Source organism: Podarcis muralis, chromosome 11, assembly GCF_964188315.1.
Source record: "Podarcis muralis chromosome 11, rPodMur119.hap1.1, whole genome shotgun sequence".
NCBI classification, from domain to species: Eukaryota; Metazoa; Chordata; class Lepidosauria; order Squamata; family Lacertidae; genus Podarcis; species Podarcis muralis.
This window is the reverse complement of record NC_135665.1, coordinates 37,661,205-37,684,061: the sequence shown is the minus strand read 5'-3', so window position 1 is coordinate 37,684,061 and position 22,857 is coordinate 37,661,205. Positions and strand designations below refer to the sequence as shown.

The 22,857-nt window shown below is 41.4% G+C and overlaps 1 protein-coding gene across 4 annotated transcripts; it reads right to left on the bottom strand.

Moving 5' to 3' along the window:
- Nucleotides 1–1,031: 1,031 nt before the first annotated feature.
- On the bottom strand, nt 1,032–22,807 carry HMGCR (3-hydroxy-3-methylglutaryl-CoA reductase). 4 transcript variants are annotated; one of them, XM_028748336.2, is made up of 21 exons: nt 22,621–22,807; nt 21,141–21,236; nt 19,516–19,703; nt 18,678–18,789; nt 17,179–17,266; nt 16,430–16,514; nt 15,786–15,891; nt 13,201–13,307; nt 11,549–11,665; nt 10,613–10,764; nt 9,796–10,040; nt 9,530–9,702; nt 7,503–7,697; nt 6,728–6,886; nt 6,436–6,593; nt 6,205–6,310; nt 5,124–5,294; nt 4,595–4,735; nt 4,347–4,505; nt 2,982–3,136; nt 1,032–2,894 (listed from the first exon to the last, which is right to left on the bottom strand). In XM_028748336.2, exons 3-21 carry the CDS (start codon nt 19,678–19,680, stop codon nt 2,840–2,842), a joined length of 2,649 nt encoding a protein of 882 aa, XP_028604169.2. In that variant the 5' UTR covers nt 19,681–19,703; nt 21,141–21,236; nt 22,621–22,807; the 3' UTR covers nt 1,032–2,839. The 4 variants fall into 4 exon arrangements, with proteins under 4 accessions (XP_028604169.2, XP_028604167.2, XP_028604170.2 ...); XM_028748334.2 differs by lacking the exon at nt 21,141–21,236 and having other exon boundaries at nt 22,621–22,806; XM_028748337.2 differs by lacking the exons at nt 21,141–21,236; nt 22,621–22,807 and adding an exon at nt 22,467–22,576.
- Between the last annotated feature and the right edge of the window lie 50 nt (nt 22,808–22,857).

The following is a 22,857-nucleotide window of genomic DNA, read 5'->3' as shown; positions in this document are numbered from 1 at the left end:
CTGCCAGAGAGCTGAGAAACTCCAAAGGACTGTGAGATAACACACTTATTGGCTACTGATCTCCCTTTCTGAATTTTCAACATAAATGCCTCTAGTGGCTTGTGTGTTCAGACTTGTATTTGCAATGTGAAGCTGGCCTCCTCTTCTTTTACATCTCCCGCAACAGAGACAAGAACCTCCCTCTCCAGGAATTCAAGCTTAGCATACTAGTCAGCTAAGTACAAGCGACTCCACATTTGCTTGGGTTCCAGGTCACTGTGTGCGTCAGCAGTCCCATGTAAGCCCATTCCAGCCCCACCTGCTTCTAGGGCTAGAAATACCACATGTGTCGTTGGCGTGTATCGATCGGACACCGCCTGCATGGGAACATAGGCATATCTAGGGGTTGGCCAGGTGTGTAGCTTCTGCCGCCGTGTTCAGGTCAGGACCTCTGAAAATTGCAGGTGGCACTTGAGGTTCTTTACATTGCACTACATGCAATGCAGCAAGAGATTTATATACCTTGCCTGAAGCGGTTTCTCAGGACCTGGCAGGAGGCAGGGGGAAGGGCTTCTAACACCACTGCTCCCCCAATGCCTGGTGCCCTCTGGCACTAGACAGAAGCTGCAAGCTATTATGAGCTCAAAGAGGAAACTGTGGGCTATGGGGGTTCCAACGCTTGCTGCTTCCACATAAGTTCCAGGCCAGGAGATTCAGTTGCCATGGCTATTGGAACATCTGAAAACCGTGTGTGTGTGTGTGTGTGTGTGTGTGTGTACGTGCACACATAAGTGCACTATATGCACCTTGGTCCCACCCAAGTAATTGCTTAATACTGTCTGTTTCATTTTATTTAAAATATACTGTAAGGCACCTTGAAAACTTCAACAGATGGGGTATAATACAAAAATAAATATATATTCTCCTGCCACCCCAAATCATGTTGGGAAACAGGGTTCTCTAAAAACCTTGTAGTGCAAAAAACTGGAGTCAACATACTGTGCTACTGACACCTGCAATTAGATGTTTTTAGAAACACAACTTCCCATAGGTGTTTTTGCATTGTTTTACTGAAACTGAAAAAGTATCTGTACCAAAATGTACATAATTTTGTAATAGTACAAAATGGTTTGTTTTTTAAAAGACAGAACATCAGTTACATTCACCCATATAAGCACTGAACAAACCATTTATTGCTAGCTCAGTGTCATATTAAATAATCAAAGCAAGGTCAAACTCGGCATAAATAAGAAAAAAACAGTAACTTCTGGACAACAATACTGTAAGGATATGGACATTCATGATGCTATTTACAAGTAGCCGTAGCACATACCTAGCAATAGGTGTTGATTTGCATTAGCTCTATAACCTATTAACAAAGTACTACAAACAAGAGTACCACACAAAAAGGGACACTCACAATGAGTTCCAATGAGAAGACTAAGGACCTCAGCCCTCAAATTGTCCTTTGAGCCAACTTGGAACAGTGAGCCATCTTTCTATCTATAGTCTTCCAACAAGTTTTCCTGTGTAGCATTGAGTGCACTTCCCTGGTATGCAGCTACCTTGGATGGAATTGCTTTTCTTCTCTCTTCTCAAATCCTGTAGTTAGTAGTCTTCAAGAAGTGATAAGCAACTTAACTTGCTAAAAAAACACATTTAGAACTTGCTAAAAAAAACACCAATCCTTACAATTTCTTCAGGAAAAGAAATATTAAATAAGTAATCAAGTAGTATTAATTTAACCGCTCTCTCATCTTGAGATACACACCTATTCCTGCAGAAGTGCACACCATATTCAAAAGTGATCATTAAGAAATAGTGTAAACATGTTTTTGACTTGCTTGAAACCATTCCTTTTAAACTTTACCAGGGGTGCTGTTCACTATGACATTCTCCTGGGGAAAGCACCACTGAACTTAACAGGAACCAGTGTCTAGAGCAGCTGCCCACCATTTCCACTGGGCTAGCCCAGGAGAACTTCCCAGTGCCTTGTTCTGCAAAGTTTCTCACCCCAGTGCAAGGTAAGAGTCTCTGAACAACATGCCTGTTAACTTCACATGTCTGTATTACAGAAATGTCGCATGAACGTTAAAAAACTGTATTATACACAACAGAATGCGAAGCACTCTGAAATCGAGACTTCTGAAAACTATTGTGACTCAGTGAAATTATCCCAACACCCAAATTCTAGGCTTAAAATTTTGAATAAAACTAAAGTAAGGATTTTGTGAGAAGCAATTAGATGAGACCTGAAAACAGTTACAACATATGAAAACGCCAACAAGCCGTTCTAAAACCCCTCTCCATCCCCCAATTTGCTGAAAAGTGATAAATTTGGTGGAGCTGGCTATTCTCTTGCCCCAAAGGAGTTTTACTGGTGGCCAATTCTTGCTGCATGACACTCCAGGTTAACTTGAAAACAGTGATCACAATGGACATTTCAAAGCAACTAAGCGAGTAGACTGGTTTAAAACAAAGTTACTGAACTTATTTCTCAGTAGTACACTAGTCAAAATATGTTCACCTCAAAAATGACAAAGGCAGACACTTTTGAATAACTTGAGTAGACTACAAGGAGCCTCACTCTATAAAGTGTATGACTCTAGCTTATTCATAGTCCCATGTAAGAACTATATGGAGCATTTCCCACAGAGAAGCATCCTTTTATGGCAGACAAAGGGCTAAGGATTCAGGAAGCTGTGGGCTGCCTATATGTCCACTGATCCTCTTTCAAGTGTATTTCCAAGAATTCACTGCACTGAAGACTTATCTTCCTTCCAAAATTCACAGATAATGCGTTATTTCTTTTCACTGGTCAAACAGCCACAGCAATGCTTTGCTCCAAGTTTGCCAATACTCAAACAGCTTTCTTGGTACAAGTTCCTTGGAGATCTTGCAGGTTAATTTTTGACCTATTAAAAACAATAGAAACAAATTCAGGTATGTCCTGATTTCCACATTGTATTTTGTTACTTGGTGGGAAACAATTTCTTTCTCACCTGTTGTGGATCATGTGGCTTTTGACCAAATGCCCGGCAGCTAAAGCAGCCATTAGAGAGAGTTCTCCTGCCATTACTGTGCCACACACAATTCTGGCAAGCTGACGGGCATTATCTCCAGGGCTCTCTGTACTTGCTCCCTGAACCCCCAGCACCTGTAAGCAAGAGGAGACACTCTACTTTAGAAGCCAGGCAGAAACAGGTTATATTCAAGGCATGAACAACCTAAGGTTCTCTCAAAAACACAGAAAGCATAATGCAGAGCTGACAATTCAGTGGTAGAATACAGGCTTTGCACTCAGCAAGTCCCAGGTTCATCTGCATGGGATCTTGGAGAGCCAATATTGTCACAGTGGACTGAACAGAGCTTGATGTATCAGTGTATGACCTGTAGAACCTAAACTGATTAAAAAAAAAAAAAAAGATTTGGTGGGAGAGAGGGAAGGAAGAAAAACTATGCATGCTTTATGTTACATTTCACAAACTAGTGAAACATTTCATCACTCCCATAGGTCATGGGCTCTGTGATTACAAGTGTTCTTCTCACACATGCTCTGCTTTAAATTCAGGCACGTGAGTGACAGGCATACATGTTTTTTCCATTGGTACACATGAGAAGTTTATCCTAGCCATGAAAAGAAGAGTAATAATCAGGAAATGGTGGGATAAATGTGGGTTTGCAGGCACAGTACATGGGTTCCAAATGGCAAAACATGAACAAATTTAACTATGGCCTCTGAACAGAGGTGGGCAACCTGCAGTCCACATGTGGCTATCAGCTGCTCTTTGTGCAGCCCAATGAACCCTGGAGAGCTGCACTTAGCTGAGCATTGGGGGAAGCTATTAGTTGGCTGGCAGGAAAATTATTCATCCTCCAATGCAGGCTAAGATAGTTCTCTTTGATAGCAGCATAAGGACCTTGATTTTTCTTGCCACTCTGGCCAGCTGAGCACCAGGAAAGTGAGATTGGAGACAAGAGGTGTGGTGTGAATAGGTGTTTATATTCTTGACATTGACATGTAGGTCCCGAGTGCCCACCCAATGCCAATGCAGCAAAAAAGATTCTTCACCCTGCAATTTGTTTATTATTAATTAATTAATTAATTATTATTATTATTATTATTATTATTATTATTATTATTATTATTATTATTACTATTATTATTATTATTATTATTATTATTAATTTTTACATACCGCCCATCTGGCTGGGTTTCCCCAACCACTCTGGGTGGCTCCCAACAGAATATTAAACACAATAAAATATCAAACATTAAAAACTTCCCTAAATAGGGCTATGCAGTTACAATACAGATCTGAGTATGGTTCTGGGTTAGCAGCTTTCTGTCTTTTGCTGCTTCATACCTGCAAACAAGCCTGCTGTGGTAAAAGATTGGTTCCTCCACCCACGGTTCCAATTTCGATTGAGGGCATTGTGCAACTGATATATAGATCTTCATTGGTAGGGCCAGTTGATTCCATCAGTGTGATGCAGTTCGAGCTGCTAATATTCTGTGCTGCATCCTACAGTCAGTACAGAAAATTTCAGTTTTAGCATAGGCGTGTTTCAGCTACATAATCTCTCGCATACAATAAGTCAAGGGCTAACATACCTGCCCACATGCAATATATATTGCAGTGACAATGTTTGCTGCGTGAGCATTATAGCCACCGATGCTGCCAGCCATTGCGGAACCAACCAAATTCTTGTTTATATTGACTTCAATCATGGCTTCCGTGGTAGATTTCAGTACCTAGAACAAACCCACAAAATACTGTTATACTTCTCAGAAGCTGAAGCAGTAATTCTCTGCTACTCAGGGATAAAACTCATTATGTAGATGCAATTGCTGTGGGGGAAAACAAACCCTAAATTCTCCACCCCACCTGAAATATCATCATCACAGGGTGCTAAGAATTCCAAGGGAGATCTAATGTGCCTACTACATTATTACTAATCTTTAAAACTTCTACCCCACCCTTCTTCGTCACATGACACAGACCTATAGCCAGGCAGTCTGGCAAGCTACTCTGAACAGGACAGAAGATTGAAAGTAGTGATAATCTGAAAATGAATTCAACACAAGCCATTTAACAAACATGTTGAATCCAAGAGTGTTGGCTCACACAGCATGTACTCACCTCTTTTACAACCTTTGCAGGAATGATTGCCTCACAGACCACAGACTTCCCTCTCCCCTCTATCCAGTTTATTGCAGCTGGTTTTTTATCTGTACAGTAATTCCCACTAACAGCTACAATGTGGAGATCAGGAAACTCTTCTTGTAGCCTTCCAAGCGCTTTCTCAGTGCCCTGTTTGGAAAAAGGGAAAGGGAAAGAGAGAGAAAATGTATTTACTGAACACCAGCCATGAAGCACTGTAATTCTCATTGATCTCGTCTCAAAAGAATTGCTGCTGAAACTTGACAGTGGAACTGGGAAAATATACACAGAATTTTTATTAACCATTTAAGTAACATTTGAACTGAACTCGAGAGGCCATGTGCAAGGCACATCATTCCAGAGTCACCAATACTGTCCCCATGGGCATCAGGGCAATGCCTGGGAACCTATCAGGTTATCAGCTTGCTTCCATGGCCAGCTGTGGACCTAAACAGCCTCTGTAGGGAACATCAGATGCCTCCTTAGGCCTAGCTCCTTTCTGACTGTGCTTTTCTCTCTGCACCCATCCCCCTTCCATCCTGATAGCAATTGCGAGTGTTTGAAAGAACAGAAGAGGAGGAGGCAGAGCAAAGTGAGCAATGGAAAATCAGCCACCATAATGAAACAATATCTATAGTGATTGCACTCTGGATATCATACCACTACACATTTCAAGAACAGTTCATTTTGAACTATACAGAACAAGTGTTCAAAGACCACACATTTCATTTGCCCTGCAAGAGAACTGTGACCCCTCTTCATTTTATCAACTAGGAACTGAAGATAATACAAAGCAATTTGTTCCAGATAATCCTTTATGTCCTGAGGGAGATTCCCCAATCAGAGATATTTCATTTAATTGGACTACAATAGCATTTTCTATTAGTGTAACACTTTCACACACAAGAAAGATGTGTATGCACACGCATAAGGGACAAGAATCCTGACTCTTTATACAGTATTGATTTTCTCTTATCCCTCAGTTTCCTAGAAAAGGCTTGAATAATTAGTGAATTTTGAAATAATTGTTTAAATGCACAGAACAAATTCTAGAGCTTACTTTCGAAATCATGTTCATTCCCATTGCATCACCAGTTCTAGACGAGAAGCGAATATAAAGGTTGCGGCCAGCCAAACCAATTTGAAGCCTTTGCAGACGGGCAAATCTATAAAGAAGAAAGTTTATTAGATTACATCCCATCTCATATTTTGGGTGCATGACTTTCAACTGTCAACAACAACATTAAGGTTCCCTCCTGCCTCCCTCTTGCTAGCTATAGAAAATGCTAACCTGCTTGTGCTATCAAACGCATCTTTAATTATCTTGAATCCTTCTGGGGTTTCCATCCAAGCCTTCACTTCGGCAGCCTGGCAGGCAGTAGGCAGCCTTACAACAGGCCCTCGTGTCATTCCATCTGCCAGAATGCGGCTACTGGCACCTCCACCAAGCTGAAAGCAAAAAAACGCGAAATGGTAGGGTGAGTGTCTGGTTAATGTGCAGGTTCAACAAACAAGTAACTACTGTTTCATAGTAGCTGCTTAAATAGTGCCCGGCCAACACAGCTTGTGTAATTAATACTTACACATATTGCTCTGCACCCTCTATTTGTGCTTGCCACCAGACAGCCTTCTGTTGTTGCCATTGGAACTTGAAACTCTTTCTTATCCAGAAGAAGGGGGCCTGCCACTCCCACAGGGATTGGCATGTATCCAATCACATTTTCACAACAGGCACCCAGCACCTTAACAAAAAAGCCAACAATTAAGATGTAACCATCACCTTATTTTTCAAAAATTACAAATTTCATAGTTATAAAAAATATTTTTAAAACTCAAACGTTTGATATTTAAAGTAACTTGTTACAAAGAGTAAAACAATTTCCTTCCACTCTCATTCAATGTGACTGTCAAGTAACTTAGGCAGTTTTCCAACATCAGTAACAACACCCACACTCTGCATACTTTCTTCTATCATCTTGGTAATAAGGGGCGGGCAGAACAAGTTGTTCTCTTGTTCTATGACACAAGAAAATTAACAATGTATATGATCACAACTTGTTACAAACAGGGATGAGGCACTTGTGTAATCCTGAAAAAGGCTGTCCCTCTGTAAACTGGGAAGGTTACAGAAGCAACAAAAAACCCAAGGAGATGCCACCATCACTGACTTTACTGACTTTACAAAACGTCCACCACTAGCTATACCCGATGCTCTCCTTTCTCATTTACTGAGAACTCATAGCTATTACTGAGGAAACTCATTATGCCAGACTCCAAATCAAGAAGTTTGGAACACTGAATTCCTCTGTTAAAAGAAAAAATGTTTATACACAGTTACATTCGCCCACTTGTGCTCACCAAAGAATAATCATAGTTCTTATAAGGAAGACGCTGTAGGGAGGAAGGTTCAGGAAGCTTCTGGGATAACATTTGTCTGCGAATCGACACACCACGTTCCTGAGTTTCCATCAAAGTTTCCAGCTTATAGGCAGGAATATATTTTGCATTGACTAAACTAATGACCTCAGCATCAGAAAGGAACTTTGCACCCATCTAGAGAAAAGAAATAATTTGGTAACTTCATTTTTAAAAAGTATTTACAGGTTGCCTCTTTGCTTGAGGCAACAAAGCATTACATACAGAACTACAATTAAGCAGAGAATTAGCTGAAAGTCCAACAAAAGAGATTCACTCCTCCAGGAAAATTTGCTCTTGACTTCATCTTTGTTGGTCTTTTGGGACCAGGCAAAGGCAATGTTTCTTCCACAAAACATTTGAGTCTGTAAGTCTATATGTATCAAGCCATGTAACAGCTAGAATTTTAGCTGCTAGTAAAGACTGGGAAAACAAGAACTTTAACTTGTCAGCATGCCATAAATTCCAAGGTGTGGGTGGCAATATAGACTCTTACTTCTTGACCTTTTAAGGAGGGATTTAACTTCTGACATAAGATAGAAACCAGAGCAAAGCCTCTCTTCCAGATTTCAAACAACAAGGAGGAACATATAGAATGGTTTTATCTGCAACACACTCAGCTACAGTCAATCTAATGATCTTAACAGTGGAACCACAATGGAAACTTACACTTTCCAAGGTTCAATATGAACACTTTTATACAGCCAGTAATAATAATAATAATTTATTATTTATACCCCGCCCATCTGGCTGGGTTTCCCCAGCCACTCTGGGTGGCTTTCAACAGAATATTAAAATACAATAATCTATTAAACATTAAAAGCTTCCCTAAACAGGGCTGCCTTCAGATGTCTTCTAAAAGTCTGGTAGTCGTTTTTCTCTTTGACATCTGGTGGGAGGGTGTTCCACAGGGCAGGGGCCACTACCGAGAAGGCACCGAGTGTAAGCTTAGAGGCTCTTAACCACTATTTAAAAAGATTGCCATTGATTTGGTGGGGTAGGTCACAGGGGAAGAGATGGACATTTGAAGTGTAACAGCTCAAGTGTAAAATAAATTTGGAAAAATATTATTCTGGGGAGCAGACCATTTGTATTGCTCATACCCAGCCTTTGAAGAATGTTAAGGCAACCCTTTTTCAGCTCAAAGGTTACCTTCTCCCTGAGGCAACGGGGGGGGGGGGGGGGGCACATGCCAGTGGTAGGTGGGGCCATTGGCTAAAATGAATGGAGCAACAGGTGTGACTCTGAGCTTTGGACACTGGGCTACATTCGAGCCATGCAAATTAGTCAAGATGTTTTTACACACCACCACAAACACATCTCTCCATACTCCACCGAGGCAAGCAACAGGCATGATCATAATGCAGTGCCACATTCCAGCCAGGCAAAAGGGCTTGAGGAAGGCACAGAGCAGAGTCAATGAAGAGCCCTGAGGGCTGGAAGGAGAGACCTGGAAAGCCACATTCTGCACCCAGGCATCAGGTTTCCCACCACTGGTGTAATTTTGGGCGCAAGTTACCAAAACATATCAAAAAAGGGGCAGTTTTCCCCAATTCCCACTATGTCCCCCTAAAAGCTGTTTTTTTTTGGGGGGGGTCAGAAGAGCCCCACGCAACAGCATGGGAAGTGGCAGTGGGGAAGAGGAAATCTGCAAAATCCACCTTCAGCAGGCATTTTCTGCTAGAGCGCCACCCTTCCCTTCGTGATAGAGTAAGGCTGGATCCATTCTGAAGCCAATCCAATTTTTTACCCATTCTTGAGAATTTCAATGACTATAAATCAGCATGAGTAAAAAGGAAAAGCAGAATGTTTCCAAATTTACTCTGCATGTCACGTTCACAAAGTTGACACGTATAAACACAGTGCACTCCACTCAATAGATGTTGTGAATAACGCAATTAATAGTTTTTGCATAAAAGATCCTGAACAACTTTAAAGTACTAGATGATTCCATAGTTCTCCTTTCATACCTTGTCATTCTTAAATATACTCAGACATTCTTCAATAGAGCGTATCTCTTTAGGCAATTCAATTCCAGGATATTTGCTGTCACTAACTGGGGAAGTTTCTGAAGAAGTACAATTGCCAACCACAAATGTGGCCTTCGATGGAGATTCTTGTACGACAGGCATTTTAACTTCATCTGCAGAGAACACCAACATTGGAAATTTGAAGAGTGGGCAGTTTCATCAACAACTTGTTTGTATTGCTAAAAAAGATAATACTAAAAGGTTACCTTTTCTGTCTTTGGCAAGTGGAAGATTTTCTACTTTTCTGGGACTAGGATTAGATTTTAAAGGCACAGATTGCTTTATGCAGCAGTGTTCAGGATTCTTTTTCTGGATCACTAGTGGGGATGTTATAGGGTTCTTCAATGACAGTGTAGATTCCATCTCTGTTTGCTCAAAGAAGATGTATTTGACAGCAAGGAGGAAAGCTAACCCAAGTGTAATAACTTGCTCAATGTCCATACTGGCCATCCTAGAAAGATTAGAGAAGTTGATACATTACCTACTTCACTGTTAAGAAGGCATGCATGGCAATGCTGTAAGTCAAGGTTACTGTCTATCCTTTCCTGTAGGCATGCAGTAGTGTCATGGGAAGCAAGCATATCAAATCACGTGAACCCTGAGAGCAATTGTCAGCAGCATGGGAAACTACCACTCAAGCAGCAATCATGCTGCAATAGTAGCATATATATCAGCCATAGGTAAAGTGTGACACTTATTTGAATAGCATAGCTAGCATATAAATAATTTCAACACTCAGAATTATTCACATTGGGACTAGACCCAGGAAAAAATGTAACTGTCCACATCCTTTAAACTCAACGTGTGTGCCATCCTCCAATGACTCTTACGTGATTAAAAAAAGACCTGCACAGAAATTCAAGCTCTGTGATAGGAGAATTCCACCATTTAAATAATTAAAATGCACTGGTCTATATTACTTGGAAAAGCAACAAACAAACAAACACCTATCTACTAGACGGAATCTAACATTTATGGCAAATGCAATGGAATGCTGATTAGCAACATTATGCGAAAACATACCTGGAAAGATAGAATTGCCATAGAGAAACATTAGGTTCAATTCTCTTTGGTGCACTTTCATCCAGTCCCATAGAAATTTCTGCTGTGCTGTTCTGAGCAGATGGCTCTGCTATCCAACGACTGTGAGCATGAACAAGAACCAAACCTAGAGACTTAAAGTTAAGAAGTCAGTTGTTATTGATTAGCTCACCAAGGGCTTTGCACCAAAGCCAACATTAAACACAAAGATGAGAAAACGGTAGATACCACTTCCAAATAAATATTCATGCATGGTCCTCCTTTATAGTGTATTTGGGGAGGGTGATATCCAATGTTAGTCATCCTCAGGAACCTAAGTCCACTGATTTCAGTGAGTCTACTGAAAGGTGTAGCTTACTGCAAGGCATTTGTGTCCTGTTACTTATTATTATTTCTTTGCTGAAGTTGAAAATTTGTAAGATTAAAAAAATGAAGTCAATAGAAATAATCTTCATTTTAAAAAGCTGTAGTCAGCATGGCTAGTGCCCTCCTAATTAATGCAACACACAGTCTTAATTCTGGTAACACATTCCAAGTGTAGGGAGGAGGAATGGAAATCACTGGAGTTTGGTCTCCTACCAAGCTTTGAGCCCAAATGGTCATGTTTCTTTTTTCTTTTCAACTTGCATGTCATACTCAGGCTGCTAATAGTCAAATTACATGGCAACTGAATCTGTTACATTTTGGGGAACTCAATGCACTTTAAATACCTCTTAACATTTTATACTCAAGTTTTCCTGGACTCTTTAATTTTGTCTTTATCCTGTTTGGATAAATTCAACTTTATTGAATTTTTATTGTAATCCACTTAATTTATTTATTATATTAAGTGGTAAACACTTTTTAAATTAATAAATCAAATCTGTTTTACTGACTCGGAGTGCTCAAAATAAGAGTCCATTAAAAGCAACAACCTACCATAATCATTTTGACTCTCTGCGTTACAGGATTAGGTTTGTTTTCTTCTTCTTCAAGAACACGAGCAAAGTGACTAAGCTGCCATATGGGACGTCCTTCACGGCTTTCTCGCGAAAGCTGCAGAAATCAATAGTATATATACAACATAGATTTGAAAAACAAGTTTCCAGAAGTCTTTTGCACAGGACCATATGACAAGGTATACAACTGTGTATATTTCTGTGTGGAACGTAAGATTAACCTTTCAAAACAGAAAAAATGGTAAAGATGCTTGTGTAACTGGCTTTTAGCTCTCCTAAATATTATAAAGATTAGCAGCGATGTAGCTAGCCACTCGAGTGCCGGGGCAGCAAGCACGTGCTGCGCAGGAGGGGCAGGGTGCGCTGATCGGAGCCTGCACAGAGTCCACCCACCACCTTCCCCTCAGCTGGAGGGCAGCCAGGAGAGAGGCGGCGGCTAGGGTGCCCTGCAGGCCACGCACCACAAGCGTCCTGCTCCGCGTCCCATGCTGGAGGGCACCCTGCAACCCCAGTGCTGCCTGTGGCGCCCCGCCCCCTCCACTCCCCATTCCTCTGCTAGTGAAGATTAGATATGCTTATGGAGGTGAGACCAAAATAAAGAAGCATTTATCCTCTATTTATAACATATGAAATAAGGAAGACAAAACAGAGTTTACATATTATTTTTCAAAAAAACAAATCTGTAACAGGGTAACAAAATATTACAGTTGTTGCATTCTAACTATGCTGCAAACATACAGTCTGACAACTACGGTATGAATCATAATTATATCAAAGCGAGGAGTTTATTAATGCCTGTGGTTATAACCATAACTCTTTGCAGATCACAGAGTCTTCAAAATAAATTACAGCATTTTATTAGCCCATATTAGACTGTTTCCTCTGTTAAGTTTTCTTGCACAAGGCTCTTTAAAATAATCAGGAGCAACAGCTACGAAATGCTCTTGTGCAATTTCCATAAATTTCAATTGCTAGGGAAAATCCTTTGACTGGCACATAAACAAATGATTTCCCCTTGTTTTTAATAAATGTTCTTGGAACAAAAACCATTTTCAATATAATTTTAATTTTTTTAAAAACTTACTCAACCCCCGCCTAAACAATAAAGAGAACAGTATGAGGCATTACCTACATATTTATATATATAATATTATATAGCACAATAATGGAATTGAATAACCTCGATCAGTTATGGGGAGCATTTCACCTAACAGATGTTGCTGAAGTACAATTCCCATCAACTGGAGGGACAATAGTTCCACAGTCCTGACCTAAATCCTAGAAACTTTTCTGCTAAAACATCATACAGTACATGGAGAGTTATTGTGGGGTGGGTGGAATTGGGGCATTTCCAGAAAACATTAATTCTTACTGATCAAAACTGGAGACATATACCATCCTGTCAAAATTTTAACAGTTCTCTCAATGCCAAATTTAAAGAAATGTTTTATTTTTATTCCAGTTTTTCCCAGATCCCCATAGGCTTATTTTCTCCAATAGTTTAAGCCCGTTTAATTATAAAGTATTTCATTTTCTGGCTCCCAATTACACTTGAACAATAAGACATCAGTCCTAGAAAGTAGATAGTTATTGCTGGTGGTTATATCAGTGATGATTTTGACATACTCTTACCTCCAATACCAGTGACACACATGCAGGAAAGAATGTCATGAAGACAAAATAGTTGGCCAGGACAGACATACAGCCAAAACAGCACATGATTTCAAGCTGTCTTACTCCTGTTAGAGAGACAAATACCAAGCATTAGAATCCCTGTTTCCTCCTACTGTGTTTTCATATGGATTTTAAAAGGCATACAAGCACACCTCTAGACACTGTGGCACATGCACTCAATACAAAATGGACAGAAGTGAAAAGAACTTCCTTGTAATCCCTCTTCCTACTGGAAATAACACACAGCTTGCTACTCATGACCAGCAATTTCTAAAAGTCTGCTGGCATAAGTAAATGTGAAGCTAGAATAATCCCAAACCACATTTAGTTGTATGTTTATATACACCATATTTGCCTTTGCAGAATTGTACAGTTGCAAGGGACTAGCCAAGGCATGGCCAGACTTGGCCTTCCAGCTGTTTTGGAACTACAACTCCCATCATCCCTAGCTAACAGGACCAGTGGTCAGGAATGATGGAAACTGTAGTCCCAAAACAGCTGGAGGGCCAAGTCTGGCCATGCCTTGGAATCTGCTTTCTTGTCATGTCAATCCACTAGTTGAAGTCCTACCCTCTGGAGCAGGAGAAAACAAGCTTGCTCCATCTTCCATGTGACAGGCCTTCAGATATTTGAAGATGGCTGCCATATTAACACTCCATCTTCTATTCTCCATGCTAAGCATACCCAACTCCCTGAACTGTTCCTCATAAAGCCTGGTTTCAATCTTTTCTTATCAATCTTTGTCACCTTCTGCACAAATTCCAGCTTTTCAATTTCGTTCTTGAACAGTGGTGCCCAAAACTGGACACAGTACTCTAGTTTGATTTTGACCAAGGCACAATGTTGTTGTTTAGTCGTGTCCGACTCTTCGTGACCCCATGGACCAGAGCACGCCAGGCACTCCTATCTTCCACTGTCTCCCGCAGTTTGGTCAGACTCATGTTTGAGGCTTTGAGAACACTGTCCAACCATCTCGTCCTCTGTCATCCCCTTCTCCTTGTGCCCTCAATAAAGTGGTACTATTACTTCCCTTGACCTGGATATTATGCTTCTGTTGATGCAGCCTAGAACTGCATAAGCTTCCTTTTGCTGCTATACCACACTGTTGAATATCTATTGCATATTGGCATTTTCTGTTCATATTTAGGTTAGGAAGACTGAGGACTTACAAGCTGTACCCTAGAAAGCTGTTGGTCAGCCTTAAAGGCGTTTCAAACAATAGGTTAAATCTGCAGTAAGTTCTGTTCATGAAAGGTGGTCTCCCCCCCCCCCTCCATACAGTAGCTCCCAGCTTTGCCAAAGGGTGATAGGGTGCTATACGGCATGGGAGGGGAGAGCCAAGCTGAAAATCACACATCTTCTCTAAGCAGAAGTGCCTTTTTGCTCATGCAAGCAGGCTCTTCATTCACCCAAACATATTACAAATTTATGAGCATGAGCTTGGCAGTTAACATGTATAGAAACATGGGCAGCATAAACTAACAAATCCCATCTTATGGGGAACAAAACAAACAAACAAACCAAGAATAATTAGCCTACAATTACTATGTAAAAAGAAGATCAATTAGTAACTAGTGCATCTACCAATTAATTCTGACTTCTTCTATGGTATAGTGACCACATAGAGGCAACTCCTGGTTTAGGTGTGTCTGAATGACACGCAATCTCACACATGTGCACAGTACCGAACCCAGAAATAGACCCTGAAAGGGGTAGGGTCGGCTTACGCACGGGAGTTCAGAACAAAAACCCCAAGCAATCCTCATAAAACGAGGACTGACTGTAGTTATGGATATGGGATGACACTTAAAAACTTTTTTTAAATGTAAAAATATTTATGAACTGCTGTATCATAAATATATCACAGTGGTTTACAACATAAAAACAAAGCCAAACAATATCACAAAAAACTAAAAACAAGCCAAAATAAATTAAGAACAAGCCTCAATAGACCATTGTGGGAGATGTAAATTGCATGGATTGCCTTGGCGGAATAGAAAATATTCAATTATGCAATATTTAATTATTAACTATGCAAAATTCATATGCAACACCTTGGCACATGCAATGGTTACAAAGAACGTGTGCCAAATATTTTCCTTAAGATGATAATAGACTTCGTTACAGCTGTTTAACAGCTGTTAAACAGCTTCGTTGCAGCTGTGACCAGCTGTTTAATTCAGGCCTGGTACCTCCGCGTTAAGGGAAGAGAAAGGAATGAATCAAGAGTGCTTATGTTCTGCACACAATTTCACTTGCCATTCATAACAGATATATGACAGGAGAACAAAAGAAAGTTGCATATCTCATTCCCCCTACCCTCTAGTATAAAACAGAACTAAAATTATGAATTCCTTTGTGTTCTCAAAGCAGGAACCTTCCAAAGCCACAAAAACAGTAATAATCATAATAAAGACTCCAGTTCAATCAACACAATTAGCACAAGAAGTAGTAAGACACACAGCTGCCTATGAGATGCTAATTTGTTTGTTCCTGAAACTTGTTAAGCTTTTGGTTGTGCTCCTCAAAATTCCTCAGCTTACCAGACATGGTACCAACGCCAATGACAAGACATTCAACAAGAGCGTCAAGTGTAAATGTAGGGCCCAGGATAGCCATGCCACGTGAAATATTTTCTCTTACTTCATCCTATACAAATAGAAAAAATTAAGTTAGTTAATGTACAACAGTGCTGGGTAAACTGTGGTACTACAAATGTTGGACTCAAACTCCCATCAGCCCCAGTAAACATGACCAATCATAAGGGAATAGTAAATCTGATCTGGGGAACCTGCGGACCTCAAGATGTTGCTGGGCTACAGGTTGAAAAAATTGTGTTTGTTAACTGGATTGGTGGATAGTAATTAAGAAGCAAGCAAAATAGAAAGATTGTTTTGTGTCCCAAGTTCCCTCAAAACTGAATTTATTTAAGTAGCAAGAAAAGGATTAGACCTAAGGGAAAACCCATGCCTTCTCCCTTTCAGACAGTTGCTGCAACAGCATACTTTTACGATAGAGATTAAATATCATATAAACAAAATACCTAATGTAAATTTATACAAGCTCATGTTTAAGCAGAGGTGTGAAGATTTGCTTCCAAATTGTCCCTAAGACTTTGTTCTCAGAATATCATTGTTTGTAAACCCTATTTCAAAATGTTCTTTATCAAATGGATAAGTTGGCTGACCTGCGAGTTGGAACTGAGCGCGAATTTGGCTAATGCGCTGGCCCTGGAGAGGTCAACCAGAAGCAAGAAGAATGGCAGAGCTTCACTGAAAAGATACAAAAATTATTATCGACATGCAAAACAGAAACAAAAAAACCCACATCTTAAGAAACAATCCCAATTACACAAGCCCAAAACCTATACCAGAATTAGTTATGATTTATTCCTTAAACTTCAAATACCCATTAAACAGTTTTATGTGGCATGTATTTGTTTGGATACACTCAACATACTTGATCTTCCACTTGTCTATATTGGATAGATGAAGAATGGATAATGTAGGCAAAGCTAAGGCTGCCTGGAGATCACAGAGTAACAGCAAGAATACTGAAGAGGGAGAAAAGCTCTCTTTCAGCATTGAAAGTGAAATAAGAGGAAATCTCTGTGGAAGCCTGCCAATCAGATTTTTTGAGCCTAGCATTCAACATTTGAAAGGAAAACACACAGAAGGGGAATTAAATCCCAAAGACCTCTGTTGTATAATTTCACATGAAAGGATGGCCATGCCAGAAGCAGCATAAAAAGATGCATGTACAATTTCTTCCTGTGAATGAGCTGAGGCTAACCTGAAGACTTCTGGAGTGCCCTCCTATTTTGTTTCACCTCTCCAATTCTTAATTTCAAGACTAGGGTGGTCAACTGTCAAAAAAACAGCTCCTGAATAGATGATGGTATATTTTCAAAAAAACATAGCAATGAGTAATACGTACTTCAGGCCCGTCAATTCTTTATCAAGGAAATGAATCACTACTGTACTGAAGACAAAACTCGAGAAGATTGTGAAGAGCCCAGCAATACCTACCAAAATGAGAAAGGAAAGGTCTATGTAAAAAGGCATTAAACAAATACAAACACACTTCCTTGCAAAATAATATTTTAAACCTAATCCAAATCCTTCCCTTTGCAGAAAGCATAGATACAATGGATTCTGTTGTGAAACTGCTTCGTGTTACATTTAGGACAGATATGGGCAAATAGATTACATTTTCTCATTTACAAGTAGACGGTGGGTTCCCTTTCCATTGCAAATGGGTCCTGTTGGCTAGATCAGTAGTATTCTGGAAAGTACAGTTAATCAGTAGAACATTTACATGCACCTTCCACAGCTCTCAGCAATGCTAAATTGCACTTGCACGATTTTTCCAGTTGGCAGGAATGGAAGTCCTCAGGTTCTCCTCAGTTATTTCAACATTTATTATCTTGAATAGCTGCTGTAAAATATAACTGAATGGATCCAGTTTCCCATCTGGGAACAGGGTTCCTTCAATTTACAGAAGACACAAAGAGCCTATGGAGGCCCCCTGCTGGAGAATGGGGCTCAAGCAGTTTTCACCAATAACCTCTGGACTGCCTCTCATGCTGTTTTGAAGAGTCCTCCAACCCTATGACATATTTTCAAGGAGCTGCAAAGGGAAGGAACAATCTGCAAAAATTGCCTCCCATAACCCCCTTCCTCCTGCATGAGTGAAAGTTGGCTAAAAGCAAATATGAATTCAACCCAGTTGAGAAATATTTTGTGTGCTGTATGCTGCACGTTTCTCCGTTAGATTAGTAAAAAGGTAAAGGTAAAGGTACCCCTGCCCTTACGGGCCAGTCTTGCCAGACTCTGGGGTTGTGCGCCCATCTCACTCAAGAGGCCGGGGGCCAGCGCTGTCCGGAGACACTTCCGGGTCACGTGGCCAGCGTGACATCGCTGCTCTGGCGAGCCAGAGCCGCACACGGAAACGCCGTTTACCTTCCCACTAGAAAGCGGTCCCTATTTATCTACTTGCACCTGGGGGTGCTTTCGAACTAATAGGTTGGCAGGCGCTGGGACCGAGCAACGGGAGCGCACCCCGCCGCGGGGATTCGAACCGTCGACCTTTTGATCGGCAAGCCCTAGGAGCTGAGGCTTTTACCCACAGCGCCACCCGCGTTAAGATTAGTGCTGAGCCCCAAACAGGACCTGCCCCAGGTCATTACCAAGAAAGAAGTCCTTCTAGTACTGGCAATTTTCTTGTTCCACTGTGTGTTCAAGGCCCAAATTTTACTTATGTTGGCACCAATTTGGGAAATCCCCAAACACAAACTTGTTTTTATGCATTGTTCACAATTGACAGATCAGGGCATGAGTGTTCGGGAGTAAGTTATTATCCTTCATTTACTTGGGTGCTTGTTTGTTTGTTTTTACTGACATACATTAATAATTATATAAATCAATGTATCTTACCTAAAATATATTTTGACCCAAGCTGCCTCAGATTCTGAAACTGGAAGTATATATAAAGGATTGCTATACAGCGTGTGATTGTCAGGATTATGATATCACTGCTCAAAACGTCCTGAAAGAAAGAAATATAATCTAAATGATTTTTAATATAAAAAAATTGTGAGTAAACTGAATTTCTGGAGCAGTTTCAGAAAACTCATATTAGTATTTTAGGTGTTTATCTGACAAGCTAGTATACTGCATTTCACTAATTGCTACAACTTACAACTTACATTAAAAACTGCAGTCTAAAGGTAAAAAAGGTAAAGGACCCCTGGGCAGTTAAATCCAGTCAAAGGTGACTATGGGGTGCAGTACTCATCTTGCTTCAGGCTGAGGGAGCCAGCATTTATCCACAGACAGCTTTCCATATCATGTGGCCAGCATGACTAAATTGCTTCTGGTATAACGGGACACCATGACAAGTGCGGTAGTGAACAGAAATGCTGTTTACCTTCCTGCCACTGTGGTACCTATATATCTACTCACACTGGTATGCTTTCAAACTGCTAAGTTTGCAGGTACTGGGACAGAGCAATGGGAGCTTACCCCATTGCATGGATTCAAACCACTGACCTTCCGATCAGCAAGCCCTAGAGGCTCAGAGGTTTGGATCACAGTGCCACCTGCTCCCTATACTGTAATCTACTGATATATTTAGACCTCTGAAACAGAAGAGAATGCAATCTATGTAAATCAGTCAATGGATAGCTTCAGTGAAGCAACATTTAATTATGAATTTCAAATAAGATGATTATACGGACAAGTAGTATTTAAAAGAATAAATTTAACTTCTTACTTCTTCAAATTTGGGGCATTCATAATTCCAGCCACAGATCTTGTCGTTACCAGTGAACATCTTCATGGACATCATACAGATGGTAAGAGTTACAGTTCCCACTATGACCTCCCATGGGTGTGAGGCCACAAAAAGGCCGTGCATTCGAAAGAGTCTGGACAGCATTTTCAAAAGTTCTTTTTCCAAATCTAAGACAAAATGCAAAGAAATAAAAATACAGTATAGTAAATTTTTTGCTCAGGTAAAAGTCAAAATTTTAAGGAATTCCGCAATGGCTCAGCCATCATACCCATCATATTTAAAGCATTAATCCATGAAAAATAGCTCCATGAAAAATAACTACAGAAACTTCTGCCTTCTAAAAGACTTGAGAACACTTTCCCTCCAAGAATGCTTCAAGAAGCATCCTGCTAGGTCACACGGAGGCTCTTCCTCCACCCAGCAAGTGCAATTGATGCAATAGTGGGCAAAACTACTCAACACTTGTGCCTTACATAGTCTCTTCATCAAATGAGGGAAACAGTCTAGGGTTTCAGCCTAGTTTGTTAGTTCACCTGCAATATATGTGGGAGGCCAGCACACAGTCTTGCTAAATGTACCCTTCAAAGTGGTGCCAACACATTCATTTGTTCTCTGATAAGGAACAAGACACAAAGCTTTCACAAAGCACAGCAGGGTATTGCACTATTAATTCAGTTGAAATACCTCTGTTAAATCTTAGTTGTACACAACTGCATGGGTAGTACGTACTGTTTCTCCTTTTACACCCCCAATTTTAATGCCACCTAGAGGATAGACTACTGAGCAGGCCACACTAACTACAGTAGTTTTCTGATAACCGCTTGCATGCATTTACTTTATACTGCCTTCCTAGACTCTATGTTCATTTTCCCTATTAGAGATGGCTGCAATTACAGCACACAACCAGTAAAAGATAAGTAAAGACATACAGCACCTAACAGCATCCAGGGCTCCAGCTAAGGAGCACGGCAAAAACTCTCTGGAGAGTTGGGCAGGGCGTACTCTTAAAGCAGGACTGAGTGCATACCATGACTACTTGAAGTTGTTATCAGATGTAAGCACCATTCAATACAAAAGGTAGACTGCCACTTAATCATATAGTAAGGAACTCCATTATGTATTGATCACACTCAAGTAATATGCAGTCAGCAGCATCCAGCTGCTAATCTACTTTCACTGCATCCTCATAAAGAAATAAAAATATGAGTTTTATTTTAGTGCACACAGTCTCCCACTCAGACTATTAAACAGGATCTTCATCTCCCTTAAGCAATTATCGTTGGACCCTTTATGAGAGGTTCTGCTACTGAACATAATTTTGCAAAGATTGCACTTCATAATCACAAAGATAAATATATCCTCTCTTCAATAAATACAAAGTCTCCAAATAAAGAATGTGATATGTTGTGGGACAAAAGCTTCAAGCCTTCTAGAAGGCTTTAACTTTAAGAAACCAGGAACGTGACTGGTTTATTCATTTAATTTGTATAATACCCTGAATATGACTAAGCATTTTAGATTTCACTTAGCTTTATAAATCCACATGCAGATATTACACTTTACAAAGTAACGTCCCTTGAGTACCATTTATTGAGCACTTTTACCTTTCAGTAAGTCACTTAAACCAACTTATTCTGACCAAGCAGTTTGTATAGAAATTCATAGATATCTCCCGGCAGCCATTCCAGTCTCCTACTTTCCTTAAGCACAAGAAACTCAGTATGATTATGGAAAAATGGAAATTCCAAAATAATAGTCACTTATGAAGTTGGCCAAAATTATGATTGCATTGGAATTATCACCACTTGTTCCTAAATTAAAGCAATACAGTGCTTGGAAACCTGCTAGGAAGCAGTGAATTATTTAATTATCAAGGAAATCCAACCAACCACAGTGGTACCTCGGGTTAAGTACTTAATTCGTTCCGGAGGTCCGTTCTTAACCTGAAACTATTCTTAACCTGAAGCACCACTTTAGCTAATGGGGCCTCCTCCTCCTCCTGTGCCGCCGGAGCACGATTTCTGTTCTCATCCTGAAGCAAAGTTCTTAACCCGAGATAACATTTCTGGGTTAGCAGAGTCTGTAACCTGAAGCGACTGTAACCTGAAGCGTATGTAACCCGAGGTACCACTGTACATAGTATTCATTATCAAGGAAATTCAACCAAGCCAGTCCTTGATGGAAAGAACCTGGTCATTTTAAATGTGATGCAATAATAATCAGTGAAAAATAACTAAATTCTTAAAAGCGATAATCAGATAACCATGAGCACGACTGCTCTGCAAATATGCTGCCACCAACCACACCCCAAAAGCATCCTTCCTTACACAAAAATGCAAGCTGAATATAGAGAGGGTGGGGAAGCGATCAGCAACGATCTGAACCATAGTTGCTAATGGGGGTCTTCATATTAACTCTGCAGCTGATTTCTACCGCCCCCCCCCAAACAGCTACGCTCTACCCCATCCTCCTGAGCAAAGATCACAGTTTCAGGATGCTCCTCGTATCTCTTGGGCGAGGTTTCGGCTTGTTATGGTAATCTCTCCTCAGCCTGAATGCGTAACGCTGGACCGAATGCCGCTCCGCGATGCTACTTGCCGTAGCCGAGGAACCAGCCTCCTTCCCAGGACCACCGTCAAGAGATGCTGACGGCTGCCCACAAGGAACCGAAGGACGGGGCAGGGAGGCAGGCGGAAACACCGGCGAGCACCTGCGCGGAGTCCCAGGCCAGGGTGGGGTCGGTTAGTCGTGTCGTGTCCTTTTGGTCCCCGTTCCCCCGCCCAGGGAGCCCCTTGAGGAAACCGCCAAATCCCAGCCTTGGACCGGTGGGCAACCGTCGGCGGCGCCAACACCCTCGGCTTTCCCTTCCCCACCCCCAGCGCGCGCCCTGCCATCGTTCGGCCGACGGTACCCCGAGAGACGGCGGGCACCTCAGCCGGCTTCGGAGGCCTCGGCGTCCCCTCATGAAGGAGGAAAGGAGGCGGACAAGGTCCCCTCCGCGCGGAAGGAGAGGCTGCCCGCGGCGCGCCTGTCTAGAATTCTGCCCGCGGCGCGGCGGCGCTCCCCCGCGGAGCGGCCAAGTACCTCCTTCAGGCAACGGCTGGGGTTGGCAAGACCGGCAGCCTCCTCTCTCCGTCGTCGGCCTAGTCAGCACCTCTTCCTCTCCCTTGCTCCTTTGCCGCAGACTGAAGCGCCCGCTCTCCCCGCTACGCAAAGGACACCAGGCTCGCGACACCCCGGCCGGCGGCCATCGCCCGATCGCGTAGCCAATAGCGAGCGCTCGCCACGCCCAGCCCAGATGCACGTCACCCCGCTCCGTCG